The sequence below is a fragment of the Dasypus novemcinctus genome, chromosome 3, assembly GCF_030445035.2.
Source record: "Dasypus novemcinctus isolate mDasNov1 chromosome 3, mDasNov1.1.hap2, whole genome shotgun sequence".
NCBI classification, from domain to species: Eukaryota; Metazoa; Chordata; class Mammalia; order Cingulata; family Dasypodidae; genus Dasypus; species Dasypus novemcinctus.
Window position 1 is genome coordinate 113,747,862 of NC_080675.1, and position 15,417 is coordinate 113,763,278.

A 15,417-nucleotide genomic window follows, 5' to 3' on the forward strand; every position below is an offset into this window, starting at 1 on the left:
GCATGCATCGGCACTGTGCATGGGCCAGCTCCACATGGGTCAAGGAGGCCCAGGGTTTGAACCGCGGACCTCCCATGTGGTAGACAGACTCCCTATCCACTGGGCCAAGTCCACTTCCCTCAGTATGTATACTTTTCTGTTTTTGTTAGAGAAGTCGATCTACAGAAAAATCATTTAGAAAATATAGAGTTCCCATAAATTTCCTTCACATACACAGTTTTCCCTATGAGTGACACTTTGCATTAATGTGACGACTTTGTTTCAATTGGTGAAACAATATTATAATAATTATATTATTAGCTATGGTCCATTGTCTATAATAGGAATCACTGTTCGTGTAGTCATAAATATACTTTTTTTTTAAGATTTATTTATTTTATTTTTTTCTCTCCTCTTCCCCCCACCCCCCACCCCTGTTGTCTGTTCTCTGTCTATTTGCTGCATGTTCTTCTTTGTCCACTTCTGTTATTGTCAGCAGCATGGGAATCTGTGTTTCTTTTTGTTGCGTCATCTTGCTGCGTCAACTCTCCATGTGTGCGGCACCATTCCTGGGCAAGCTGCACTTTCTTTTGCACTGGGTGACTCTCCTTACAGGGTGCACTCCTTGCACGTGGGGCTCTCCTATGCAGGGGGCACCCCTGCATGGCAGGGTACTCCTTGCGTGCATCAGCACTGCACATGGGCCAGCTCCACACGGGTCAAGGAGGCCCAGGGTTTGAACCACGGACCTCCCATGTGGTAGACGGACGCCCTATCCACTGGGCCAAGTCTGCTTACCATAAATATACTTTTTAAACGTAGAAAGTGTTCCTTAAATAACTTAACCTTCTCCAGCAGAAAGAGGAAGAATTGTCTTCCATTTGCCAGTCATATCCAGAAGACTTGTCAGCCACTTACCCTAATTTATGCATATGGTTCTTTGATATTTTTAGAATATAATTGTATTACTATGGCCAGTCCCATCAGTTGGTATTTTCCAGGGGGAGCTACTGGCTAGATATAGCACACTTTTCAGATAGTATTTGTTTACTTCTCTAATAACCTGTTGCTTGAACTGCAAACTGCTTATTTAGAGAATGTGCTTATGTAGATCAGGGCTAGTCACTTAACCTCTCTGAATCTGTTTTTTTCATCTGTTAAACCTTGTATCTCAAAGGTGGTTGTATAGATTATATAAGAAAAATCTTACATAATACCTAGCAGTAGTAAGCACTGAATAAATGCTAGCTTATGTTATTATTTACTGTTATTTTCATTGCTATTGTTAATTTAAAAATTTTTCTTTTATAAGGGAATTTAGAATAGTTTTATTATGTCATAAACATTTTTGATAGATTTAGTAGTTTCCATTTCCTTTTCCCACATACTTTGCTTTTTTGCATGTAAATAGTTTATTGGAATATCTGCACAATGCCCTAATCCAATTATCTCTCTGAAATTTGATGTTACAGCAAATGGCTACTGCAGAAGGACTGATACAACGATCTAAAGGGAAGGAGAGACCCTTTGTTCTTACACGTTCTTTCTTTGCTGGATCACAAAAGTATGGTAAGGAATAGTTCATATTACCAAACTTCAGAACTCAAGTTGTCATCCTGTCTTTTTTGACCATTTATGGTCATTGTTGCTACTCTGTTGATGCCTCCCCTTTCAAAAGCCATTGGGCAGGGAATTGGCTGTGGCTCAATCAGTTGGGCTCCCATGTACCATATGGGAGGCCCTGGGTTTGCGTCCAGGGCCTCCTTGTGAAGGCACGCTGGCCCACACGCCACGGAGAGCTGATGGCCCACGTGCTATGGAGCGCTGGTGCAGCAAGATGACACAGCAAAGGGAGACAAGCAGATACAGAAAAAACATGCAGCAAATGGACACAGAGAAGAGACAGCAAAGAAAGAAACAAGCCTGGGGGGGGGGGGAATAAATAAATAAATCCTTTAAAAAAAACAGAACTTAAGACTATTAACTCTTTAAAATAAAAAAAAAAAGCCATTGGGCAGGCCATAGATTATAGAGAGTAATGTGCTTTGAAAAATGTATTTGTCCTCTGAGACAGAGTAAACCAATTTGAATAATGTTTGGTTACTTGTTCCCACTGAAGAACTGGCCATTTAGGCATTGGGAAAGTGATTTCAAAGGATCTCAGTTTACTGGGATTGTCATTCCTGATCCTATCACTTTGATTTATCAAAACAGGGAAAAATATACTTCTAGCACATCCCTTCACCCACCTGTTCCACTTAGTAATAAAGATTAAAATAGGTCTGGGGGTCAGGGTCATCTTTAACTGGATCCAGTATACTAACTAATGCAGATATAGTTCTGTTTAACCACCCTGTGTCAGGAAAGCTATTTTAAGTACCCTGGTCTTGCACAAATAACTGGGAGCATAGGTCCTAGTTTGAAAAATCCATCCTCTACTGTACCATTGACATTATTAGGCCTCCCACTCCACCCCTGGATACCAGCCCCTGGGTATCCTGGAAAAAGCCAAATTATTATCATGTCAGGCAAAGATTCATGTCCAGAGATGCTTCCACAACATTAGTTCTTAAAAAAAAGAAAAAGAAAAAGAAAATCTAAATACCTAACAATAAAAGAATAGTTATAGAAGTATAGTGTATTCATAGACTATCATGAGACTATTTAAAATGATAGCTGTAATTGCATGATAAAATGTGATAAGAAATGCAAAAAAAAATAATAAAAAGCAGAATGGCTAAGTGTTTATATACTATCCCAATTTTGTGTAAAAATAATGTAGTTAGTAATCTAAATCAATAACTAGGTAGTGTTTAGACAGACAAAATACAAGAAAATATAGTACCTTGGGTGTTATGCATGATTTTAATTTTCATCTTTTTCTCTCTCTTTTCCAGATTCTTTAGGAGTATCATTTTAATCATTTTAAAAAGTATAAAGTATTTTTAATGAAAACATTTAAAATCAGTTAAGATAACAGAAGATATGAATAATAAGTAATCTTGGGTTACTTAAATATTGGACCACTGCCTAGCCTTCATTACTCTGTATCAAGCTATAAGCTTTGCACCATCATACACCATCATACATACTATTTTGTTAAGTCATAAACTGAAACTAATAACCAGAGAGAAATTCTGACCAAACAACCTTATGAGGGGAAGTGGATGTGGCTCAAGCAATTGGGCACCTGTCTACCACATGGGGGGTCCCAGGTTCAGTCCCTGGTGCCCCCTAAAGAAGACAAGCAAGACAGCAAGCTGGCATGATGGACTGGTGAGGCAAGCTGACACAATGAGATGACACGAGATACAACAAGTAGGGAGTAGATGCAGCTCAAGTGATTGGGTGCCTCCCTCCCACACTGTGGTCCTGGGTTCAGTTCCCCATGCCTCCTAAAAAAGAAGACAAGCAGACACAGAGAGCACACAGCCAGTGGACACAGAGAGCTGATAGGGAGTGCAAAACAAGGCAGGGGAAGGGAGAGAAATAAATCTTAAGAAAAAACAACCTTATGAGACATGAAAACTTCTACTTATTTACAAGAGCTTTCTTTCCTGATGAGAATGCCATCATGTGGATTTCAAAATCATAATATAGATATATACATATTTCACTTGAAATCAAGGAGAAATTATTATAGTACCATTTAAAAAGAGCAGTCCCTTGATAATATGTTTCTTTGCTGGTCATAGAACAGCCTAAAGTGCTTCTATGGAAGATTAAAACAAAAGTAGTTATCAAAGCTATTTTGGTAGAAGATAGAAATGGTGTAGGAGTAATCTAGATTTAGGAAAAGAAGAATTTTTTTCTTTTACCATTTTCTTTTAGTGTTATATAATCTTTACAGACCCTTATACAATGAACAGGAGCACTGGTTTTGGAGTCACACTGCTTGATTCAAATCCTGGCGCTACCATTTAATAACTGTGTGACTCTGGGCAGATTATATATATACACTGTTTTCCTCAGTTCCCCTATCTGTAAAAATACAATCAATAATAGTTGTCATGATGATTAACTGGGATTATCCAAGGAAAGTATTTAGCACAACCTGGCTCAGTAAGAACTCAGTAAATATTAGCTATTATTGTGACTGCTTTTATGTCCCCCAATATGGACTGTACCTCTCTTCTCAAATTTTAGAGGGTTGGGGGTGGAGGGAAGGAAGGAATAGATACACATATCAGTGGAAAAGAATAATGAGAATCCAGAAAGAGTCCAAAACGTATGTGGCAGTTTGATAGTATTTATGAATTCCAAAAGATCTATTGTTTATATTTGTAAACTAGTATGTTCCTCTGGATATGATAACCCTTTGATTGTATTAGATTCAGCTGAGATGTTTTTGATTAAATGATGATAAGATTAGGATTTTGATTCGACCGTGTTATTGGGGCATGCAGGGTTGAATCCCTACCCTCTTTGGTGGGCTGATAAAACAGAGGCTCACACAGAAGTAGATACATGGAAGATACACAGAGGATCCTGCAGCCCTAGGAAGAGAGATGAGCCTGATAATTTACAACTGACCTTGTGAAGAGAACAGAGTAGCTGAGCCCAGAAATAAGCTAGCCCTAGAAGAGAGAAGAGCCCTATATCAGCCTACAGCTGAGATTGGAAGAAGCTGGGACCTCAGAGCCTTAAAAGGAAAGAGGAAGGCTGAACCCTCACAGACATCACCTGCCATCTTGCCTCAATACTTGGCAACAGACTTTGGGTGAGAAAGTACCTCATATGGTACCTTGAGTTGGACTTTTTAGTGCCTTGTTAACTAGGCTTTTATCCTAAATAAAATACCCTTTATAAAAGCCAACAGATTTCTGGTATTTTGCATCAACACCCCTTTGACTAACTAATACAACATATATGATCAACTGATCTGCAACGAAGTTGCCAAGGCAATTCAACGAAGAAAGGTTAGCTTTTTCAACAAACGGAAAAAAATAAACCTTGACCCTTACCTCATATCATAAACAAAAATGAACCCAAAGTGAAATATAGACCTAAATTTTAAAAGTTAAAACTAATACAGAAAACAAAAAATAACTTCTAGAAGAAAATATAGGAAAAAATCTTGGTGACTTTGGAGTAAGCAAAGATTTCTTGAATAGAACACAAAAACAATGACCCATAAAAGAAAAAAATGATAAATTGGACTTCATCAAAATCAAAATCTTCCACCCTCTTAAAGACATTAAGAAAATGAAAAGGCAAGCCACAGACTGAGAGAAAATATTTGCAGTATACATATTTATCTGTTGTTAAAGGCCTTGTATCCAGAATATATAAGGAACTTTTACAACTCAATAAGATAACTAACAACTAATTTTAAAATGTGCAAAAGATTTGAATATACAAAGAAGTATGTGAATGACCAATAAACACATGATATGCAACATCATTAGTTATTAGGAAAATACACATTAAAACCATGGAGAGTTACCAGTATACCCATTAGGAAGCCTAAAATTAAAAAGACTGACACTCCCAAGTGCTAACAAAAATATAAAGCAACTAGAACACTCATACATTGTTGGGAATGTAAAATGCTACAACCACTTTGCTGAACAGTTTGGAATGTTCTTAAAATCTTTAACATATAATTTTCATATGACCCTGCAATTCCACTCCAAAGTATTTACCCACAAGAAAACATATGTCTCACAAAAATTTGTACATAAATGTTCATAGCAGCTTTATTGATAATAACCAAAACCTAGAAGAAATACAAATTGGTGAATGGATAAACAACTTGCAACATATCCATAATATGAATACTACTCAGCAAATGAGCTTCAACATGGATGAATCTAAAAAACATTAGGCAGAGTGAAAAAAAGTGGGAATACAAAAAATCGTGTAGTGTATGTTTCCATTTACATGACATTCTAAAAAGAGTAGTCTGTATTTGTGGTTGGTTGAACTGGGGATTATTGACTGCAAAGCAGCACAGAGAACTTTTGCAGTTATGGAAATGTTCTGTACCTTGGTGGTGGTGGTGGCAATATGGGTATATACATTTTTCAAATTTTATCAAACTTCACTTTTTTTTAAAGATTTATTTTTTTTATTTCTCCCCTCACCACACCCCCCATTGTTTGCAGTTGCTATCCACTCTTTGTTCGTCTTCTTTTTTTAGGAGTCACTGGGAACAGAACCCAGGACCTTCCATGTGGGAGGGAGGTACCCAATCACTTGCGCCACCTCTGTTCCTCGCTTGTAATGTCTCCCATCGTGTTTCCTCGCTGTGTCATTCTGTTGCATCATCTCACTGTGTCATCTTGTTGCCAGCCTGTCACTTCAGCTCATTGTCTTGTTCGTCCTCTCTAGGAGGTACCGGGAACTGAACCCGGGACCTCCCATGTGGAAGGTGGGAGCACAGCTGCTTGAGACACTTCTGCTTCCCAAACTCTTCACTTAAATTAGGTACATTTCAGTATATTAAAATTATATTTCAATAATGTTGATTTAAAAAAATGTTTCTCCTAAAATCAGACTGAGTTGTATTTCAAAAATAAGTGCAGTTTCAGAATATGCTTTATAAAATGCTTATTTTTATGGTGAGTTTTAATAACTTTTTCTTATTAGAAAATTAATACATTTTCATTGTAGAAAATGATTTGAATATTTTAAGGAATATCTGAATATGAAATTGAATGCATGGGCTAATATATGATTTTTTTGTTAATACCTTGCTGCTGATGACCAAAGGTGCTGTGTGGACAGGTGACAACAGATCCAAATGGAGTTACCTGAAAATTTCTCTACCAATGTTGCTTACTCTTAGCATCACTGGGATTTCATTTTGTGGAGGTAAGATAAGTCCATGGGAGCCAATGTTGCTCAGAGGTTAAGTGCTGACTTCCCACATATTAGTTCCTGGGTTCAATCCCCAGCCCTAGTACCTCAAAAAAAAAAAAAAGTCTTTTCCTAAGGCTTGAAGAGAAAGAAAATTAAAAACCAAAATACGTTTTGTAAAAGCTGCTCACAAATCCCTTCTAATTTGCTGCTTAGGGCAGGTATAAATTTGGGAAAGAGAATATGAAAAATAAGGGGTTTGAATTAGAGGGAGAGTAAAGGGAGGGATGTTTTAGAGCTGTTTGAGTCTTATCTGAATTAAGGGCATGAAATAAATGAAGTTGTCAATTACAGAGCCAGAATGCTTTTTCCCTCATTCTGTTATCACTTCCTCCTTCAACACTTTAGATAACTGAATTTCTATTCCTGAAATATATTTTTTCCTCTTGAAAATAAGAAAAATGGAGAGAACTGCAAAGAATTTAACAAATCAAAAGTCAGCCTTACAGAAATCTTGTCTACTTAGCAGGTTTAAAATTCTGTTACATATTTTAACTATGGGAAGAAAACAGATATGCTCATGGGACAGATAAATTTAGTTGAAACAAGATTCTCTGATGAACTGTCTTCCCTGCATACTAGTAATTCTCTGCAGATAAAAGATCTCCATATGGAAGGTATTTAGCGTTTCTATAGTTCGAGCTACTCCTTGTTTTCTATAGGAACAGAAGCAACTAAATTAATATCACACTTTCTGAGACATGTGTTTTTATGGCATAGGTTTCCATACCAATACAAGAAATATATATTCGACTCAAGGACTTAGCATGAAATTCTACGTACTCCTTTAATTCTGATTATCTGTTTTTCTTTGGTTCATTCTATAATTTTTATCTTGGCGCAACTGTTGCTTTCAGAGGAACAAATCCCACCATTATCACCATACACACACACACACACACACACACACACATTTATTTATCTGGCAGACATTTTATACTTTCTTTTGTGTTCAGAAACATATAAGAATGTTGACCTTGCAGTAGAAAAGAATATCCAAAGATCATATTGTCAAACAGGCTGAGTTTTTTAGAATGTGTTCCCTTCTTTGAGGCCACAGTTTTATCTTGTCATTTTGAGTAGGCATATGGCACCTTTTTGCTGTCAGTCTTCAAATGCCTTCTTTTACCTGTGTGCATGGTTTGTTAGAAGCCCGGTAACCGCACTTTGCCTTTCTTTAACCAGCCGATGTAGGCGGATTCATCGGGAATCCAGAAGCAGAGCTGCTAGTGCGTTGGTACCAGGCTGGAGCCTACCAACCCTTCTTCCGTGGCCACGCTACCATAAACACCAAACGGCGAGAACCCTGGCTCTTTGGAGAGAAATACACAAGGCTTATCCGAGAAGCCATCAAAGCACGCTACACCCTTCTGCCCTATTGGTACTCTCTGTTCTACCATGCACACATAGCCTCTGAACCTGTCCTGAGGTAAAAATGCTTCATCCAATCAGGTGCCTCAGCACCTAGTCTATAACAGGGGTGGCTAGGGGCAGAGTGATTACTAAGTGAGTCAAAGAGAAAAAGTGAAGAATAGTTTTTCAGTTTATAGAGCACCAACAGTGAGCAGGTTGCTGACTGTGGAAGAAAAAAACTAGGCCCCTGCTACTCAGTGATTAAAGTGTTAATATTTGATAGGAAATAGTTATAAAGATCTTTCGAAGAAAAAGGAAGTGACTGTAACTGATTTCATTCAGTATTTTACTTACCAGCATGCTCTTGAAGAATATCTTATTCTGCCAGTCTTGGACTTTATCTTACCCTTAAGGCTAAACTATTCCAAGTTTGAGGTGAACGTTTGCCTGGTGTGTAAATTATATTCTAATTCTATTTTGAAGTCAAGATATGAAAATCTTGTAAGTTAGAGACCCGTACACACAGAGATACACATAATTCACTAAACCTTCTGGATCAAGTGGTTCCTAAACCTGGCTAAGATCAGAATCATCTAAGAAGATTTTTAAAAATACAATTTCCAAGGACACCTTCAAACCTACTAAGAGTCTCCTTGAGTAGGTCCCAGGTACTTAGAAGTTTCCTGGTAATTCTAGACATCAGCCAGGTTTAGAGAGCACTCCTTTGTTACCATTCGGTATGAAAGGAATATATTATTGCAAAGGCTAGTGAATAAACTAAGAAGTATCTCTTACCACAAAGTATCTTTTCCTCATGAAATTGAAAAAAAATGATTATAACCATTAAGTTCCTATCCAGATACATTGCTAATGAAAGTGTTGTTATTTCTGTAAGGCCAAATACCCTCCTAGATAGTTGTGTATGGCAATAAAAATCGAAACAGTACAAACAGCAGATTTTTAACCCTCCAAAAATGTGCCAGCTTAAAAAATAAATGGCCAGTTCTTTTCATTTAAACAAGTAATGATTAAGTGATACATCAAAGGCAGTGACAGCATTAAAACTGGCACAGAATTATCATTGTAAAATATCATTTTACAGCCATTTAATTTGTTTTATATCAAAGGTATAGGGCCTTTGGACTTACACAAAAAGTAGCCTTTAGTGCTCAACAATCAGAAATAAAAAATTGCAGGTGCCAGAATTCTCAATCCTTCACTAGAACACTTAAGCTAATAGATAACTCTTTCACATAAGAAAAATATATAGTGATCCTAGCAATTTCTCATAAAATCTTGAATCATATGAAAGACTCTTGACTCTTTGGCTCTTTCCAGTTTCCTTTGAGTAATTATTAAACCAAAATAAAAGTGATTGAATTGTAATAAAACCTCTCACGATAGTAAGGTAGAAGTGTTTGGGTTTTTTCCCTTTCCCCAGGCCTCTGTGGGTTGAGTTCCCTAATGAATTAGAGACCTTTGACGTGGAAGATGAATACATGTTGGGTAAGCATTTCTTAATTAATTATAGTTACAAATAATACGATAATTAGGTTTTTATTATATTTTATAGTTTAAAAGCACTTTAAAAAATCCCTAATCCCAAGAAAGCCAAAAAAGTAAAAATAAAATAAATTCCTCCTCCCAAATTTTTAGTACCTAATATGCATTAATGGGATCATTGCACTATTTTGTTGTCATGTAGTACTTCTCATAATATTGTTCTCATTAGCTTCAGATAAATCCACTGTATTTGTGGGTGCAATTTGGAATTCTTCTTCTGGGTCCCCTCCTAAACTCTGTGAGACACTGCAAGAACGGGAAGTAGAAAAATGTTGATTGGATGAATATAGTAAATATAGTACAGAAGAGCTTATTTCACTTGCAATAATACAACCCTTTTTTGGTTGGTCTCTTTTTGAACAAGGGTTCATCCAATCCAGAACATGGGAGTTGTCATCTTGGGAACAGGGCTCAAAAAGCCAGGCTTAACAGAGAGGTGCCCAAAAGGTGAATCTTGTTTCTAAACAGTGAAAACCCCAAAACATACTTTTTTTTTTTTACACTTTAGGTGAATTGTATGCTTTATTAATATGCATCAATAAAACAGATTTGTTTTAAAAAAAAACAGCACCTATTGCCTATTTCCTAGATTTTTTTTTCCTGGATGAGGGATTTTTTTTTAAGATTTTTTTTTTTTAATTTCTCTCCCCTTATCCCCACCCCCAGTTGTCTGCTCTCCATGTCCACTTGCTGCGTGTTCCTCTGTGACCACTTCTATCCTTATCACCAGCACCAGGAATCTGTGTTTCTTTTTGTTGCGTCATCTTGTTGTATCAGCTCTCTGAGTGTGCGGTGCCATTCCTGGGACGGCTGCATTTTCTTTCGCACTGGGTGGCCCTCCTTATGGGGGCGCACTCCTTGCACGTGGGGTCACCTACCCCTGCGTGGCATGGCAGTCCTTGTGCGCATCAGCACTGTGCATGGGCCAGCTCCACACAGGTCAAGGAGGCCCAGTGTTTGAACCGCGGACCTCCCATGTGGTAGGCAGATGCCCTATCCAGTGGGCCAAGTCTGCTTCCCGGGGATTTTTTTTTTTAAGGTGCATAGATCATATGGGAACCTTTTATGTTTTTTTAATGTAATGTTCTGCGTGATCTATTGACTTTAATTTTTTTTAATGTACAAAAAAATAAAGATATATAGATCACACAAAATGTTATGTTAAAAAATATATGAGGTTCCCATATACCCCACTCCACACCCCCTCCCATCCCCTCCCACTCCTCCCACATCAACAACTTCTTTCATCAATGTGGCACATTCATTACATTTGATGAATACATTTTAGAGCACTGCTACACAGCATGGATTACAGTTTACATTGTAATTTACATTCTTCCCCCAGTCCATTCAGTGGGTTATGGCAGGACATGTAATGTCCTGCATCTATCCCTGCAGTATCATTTAGGACAACTCCAAGTCCCAAAAATGCCCCATGTCACACCTTCTTCCTTTTCCGTGCCCGCAGCAACTCCCATGGCTACTGCCTCTACATCAATGATACAATTTCTTCCATTGCTATAGTCAATAATTCTATAATAGAATTCCAGAAGTCCACTCTAATCCATATTGTAGTCCTCCATCCTGAGGACTCTGGGATGGCAATGTCCATTCCACCTCTAATAGACATTTTTAAAAATCTGTCAGTTTAATATTCACTTCCTTAGAGAAAACTTCCCCAATCACTTCTTGCTTCCTTACACCTAATTCCACTTACCCTAGTCAAAATCAGTCCGTCCTCTATAAAAAAAACTTTCATCTCATTTTATACTTTTGTCTTTTTGGTATTTGCCATAACTTTAATTAATTTGTAATTATTTGTTCAAAATGTTTCTACTGACTGTAAACCCCATGAGGGGAAGAATGACCTCTGTGATATTTGCCACTGTGTCCCGGAGCGTAGCACAATGCCTGGCATTCAGTAGGCACTCAATAAATATTTGTTGAATAAAACAATGAATTCATAAATGGATGAATTTTATATACATGTGGTGTCAAGGTCACAACAAAATTAATAACCCGTACTGCCTTTAAGGGGATTGCAACCTTCCAAGCAAGAGGCTCTGAGCATCCACACAGACCATTCTGGGTGACAGTTGTGGACTGATCATCATTGAAGTCACTCACAGTAAACAATGATGCACATGGAGAGGTGCAATGGTACTTTCAGACTACTGGCATCCTAGCGGTTATGCACAAAATGAGACTGTGGTTGACTGTGTCAGGGCTCCTTCCTGCAATTCTAATACCCTATAAATGGATTAATGACCAGAGATAATACAGTCAATTCTTTGAGCACCCTTCCTCTTTTTAACAGTGCATCTCTCTGCTGAATTATTGGTTCAACTCATCATAGTCTCTATCTTCAAGAAGCTCACAATCAAGTAGTCTTTAAAACCGCAAGAGCTATCAGTTAAAGGGGAAGGATGTTCTCAGATCTTTTATAATGATACTCAACTCTCTTATTCATTTTTTTAGGAAGTGCTTTATTGGTTCATCCAGTCACAGAACCAAAAGCCACCATTGTTGATGTTTTTCTACCAGGATCCAATGAGGTAAGAGTAAACTACAACCGCATACCTTTTATGTCTGTCTCTCATCCCTTCATTCTGATAAATTAGCCCCTTTTAGGAAAGAGCTTTCTTAATCATGCAGTTGTTAATATAGCCCAAATGACTATAACAACTGAAAATTTCTTATAAGTCATGATCGCTGTCCTCAGAGGGCAAGACACTTAATGGAGGACAGGGGATGAATGGGTAATGACCCCAAGGAGGATCTACCATGAGACATTCATTCTTTTCTTCTGGCTCTATCTGAATCCTGAGACTTTCTGCTATCAAAAGCTAACTTCTTATACAGGTTACTGAGGGGAAGGGATAGATTGGGATTAGAGAATGGGGAGTTGATGTTTAATTTGTACAGAATTTCTATTTAGGTTGATTCTAAAGGTTTGGAAATGGATGGTGTTGATGGTAGCATATTATTGTTAGTATAATTAACAGTACTGAATTATATCGGTGAATGTGGTTAAAAGGAAAAACTTTAGGTTGCACATGTTACTAGAATAAAAATTGAAAAATAAAACATGGGATTGTGTAACACAGTGAACCCTGTTATAGACGATGAACTATAGATAATAGTACAAGCATAAGAATAGTCTTTCATGAATTAAAACAAATGTATGACTCTAATACACAGTCCTAATAGGATGATAGATGGAAAAAAATACACTGAATGTAAACTACAGACAATAGTTAACAGTACTATTTTAATAATGTTTCATCAATTGTAACAAAGGTAACTATTGTTAAAAAGGATAGTACATTTTTTTTTAAAAAAGGGCTATCATCAGTTGTTACAAATGTTCCACACCAATGCAAGGTGGTGGTGGTGGTGATAAATGGGTATCTTACGTTTTATGCATAATTGCGCTATAAACCCACAATTTCTCTAATAGTAATTTTTAAAAACTGATCTTCAGACACTCACCAAAGTGGATAAAAAGTAACAACAATGATTTCTTTCTCTGCCCCTCCAGCCTTCCTCTGCCCTTTTGTTAGTTATTTGTCATTGAGTATTATCACTGTATAAAATATCATCCTAGACCTGCGGGAGCCCAGAGCAGTGAACTCAGGCAGGGCACACAGGAAAGGTGGGAATAATTTATGGTTCACAGGGCAGAAAGCTGAAGAGTAATAAGAGCAACAGCCTCTAAAGACGGACCAAGAATGTGTCCAAAGTGGCCAGGAGAGGAGACGGCAGAAACTCAGTGCACCAGACCAGGGTAAGAGGTTCTGGAATGGAGAGCAGGAAGGAGACAGACCCTGGGGAGAGTGCCTGCACCATGGAGCCTCACCACAGGCTTCAAAAAGCAAGAGGACTCAGATCCCACATGGGTGATGAATGTGATTCTCCTGCTTGCAGTTTTAGGCACTCTTGGTTCCCTGGCTTGGTGGTTGACCATCTTCACCTCCCTGTTAGCTGACCTGGGTAAGTCCAACGAACCAGAGAGTAGAAGTTACAACTTTGCTGAGGCTCAGGGCCCATCTGGCACATGGCCAGTCCAGGGATTCATGTCTCCTGAGTATACACCAACCCCAGTGTCAACCATAGGCTCAGTAAAAGTGATAGAAGACACTTGTGTAGAAAGGTCCAACTCCATCACACTCAGGAACACAAATTACAAAGTAGGGTCCACTGACAAGGCACTGAACTCCAGAGCCATCTGCCATGACCATATAACCTGTGTTTCTCTCTAGCCCTCAGGAGTACCAGTATCTGGGGTTGTTATCTACTTTGGCTGTCTCTTGGATCCTGCTGAGATGTGCGTAAGCACGACCCCTCTGATGACCTCCCAGCTCTTTTTCTTTTTTTTAAGATTTATTATTTTTTTTATTTATTTCCCCTGCCCCAACCTGCCCCCCAGTTGCCTGCTCTCTGTGTCCATTTGCTGCATGTTCTGTGTCCGCTTTTATTCTTGTCAGCAGCACCAGGAATTTGTGTCTCTTTTTGTTGCGTCATCTTGCTGCATCAGCTCTCCATGTGTACTGTGCTCCTGGGCAGGCTGCACTTTTTTCACACTGGGCGGCTCTCCTTATGGGGCACACTCCTTGCACGTGGGGCTCCCCTACATGGAGGACACCCCTGCGTGGCATGGCACTCCTTGTGCACATCAACACTGCACATGGGCCATCTCATCACATGGGTCAGGAGGCCCTGGGTTTGAACCCTGGGCCTTCCATGTGGTATGCAGACACTCTGTCCATTGAGCCAAATCCGCTTCCCACTTCCCAACTCTTTTTGAAGATTCTTAGCCATATAAACTCATTTGTCTTTGCCATTATCCCCCTTTTACTTGCATTACCAGTTAGTGATTGGTAGTAATCCTTCAGTGCCAGGGAGGCTCATCCCCAGGAGTCAGGTTCCATGCTGGAGGGAGGGTAATGCATTTACATGCTGAGTTTGGCCTAGAGAGTGGTCATGTTTGAGCAACATGGAGGCTCTCAAGAGCTAACTCTTAGGAACCCTGCAGCTCTAGGTCTAATTGAATTTCAGGCACACAGACCCATAAGCACAGTCATCAATATCAAGAGCTCATCATTGGACCATCCTTCTTCACTGGTCTTTGCCTTTTCACTTGGGGGATTTTTGCTGTTCCTTTGGGGAATGTGACAGAGCTCCCCTGGCTAGGAACTTGGCACTTTCTCAGTTGTCATTTGTAAGTGTAACTACTATGAAAATACCCAGTGAATATCTGAACATTTATATATACGCTATATACGTGCCCTGGACTACTCCCTCCCAACCATGTGTTCCCCATCAATAACACCCCACACCAGTGTTCCTCCTTGCCATAGTTGAACCCCTCTGTGGTCCAAAACTTCTTCAAAAATTGTAGCAGTTTGACATGGTTATGAATTCTAAAAATAGATATTGGATTATGTTTGTAATCTGATCTGTACCTGGTCATGACTGAGTTATGATTAGGGCTTTGAGTCCCCACCCCTTGTAGGGTGGGGCTCACAGATAAAAGGCATGACAAAGAACAGAGTTGAGGGTTTCTGATGTTGGAGTTTGATGCTGAAGACTTAAGCTGGAGCCCCGGGAAGTAAGCTCACAGAGGAAAGAGAAGCCAGCCCCAGGAAGAAAGGAACCTTA

At 38.8% G+C, this 15,417-nt stretch overlaps 1 protein-coding gene across 6 annotated transcripts in view; it reads left to right on the forward strand.

Annotated features, from left to right (window-relative positions):
• The window catches only part of GANC (glucosidase alpha, neutral C), a 99,548-nt gene that overhangs the window by 65,991 nt on the left and 18,140 nt on the right, over positions 1 to 15,417 (forward strand). For all 6 annotated transcript variants that reach the window (XM_058294005.1, XM_058294006.1, XM_058294003.2 and 3 more), the window contains 5 exons: positions 1,452 to 1,548; positions 6,694 to 6,795; positions 8,026 to 8,269; positions 9,635 to 9,699; positions 12,235 to 12,311. In XM_058294005.1, coding sequence (XP_058149988.1) covers positions 1,452 to 1,548; positions 6,694 to 6,795; positions 8,026 to 8,269; positions 9,635 to 9,699; positions 12,235 to 12,311 — 585 coding nt within the window. The remainder of the gene's footprint in view (positions 1 to 1,451; positions 1,549 to 6,693; positions 6,796 to 8,025; positions 8,270 to 9,634; positions 9,700 to 12,234; positions 12,312 to 15,417) is intronic.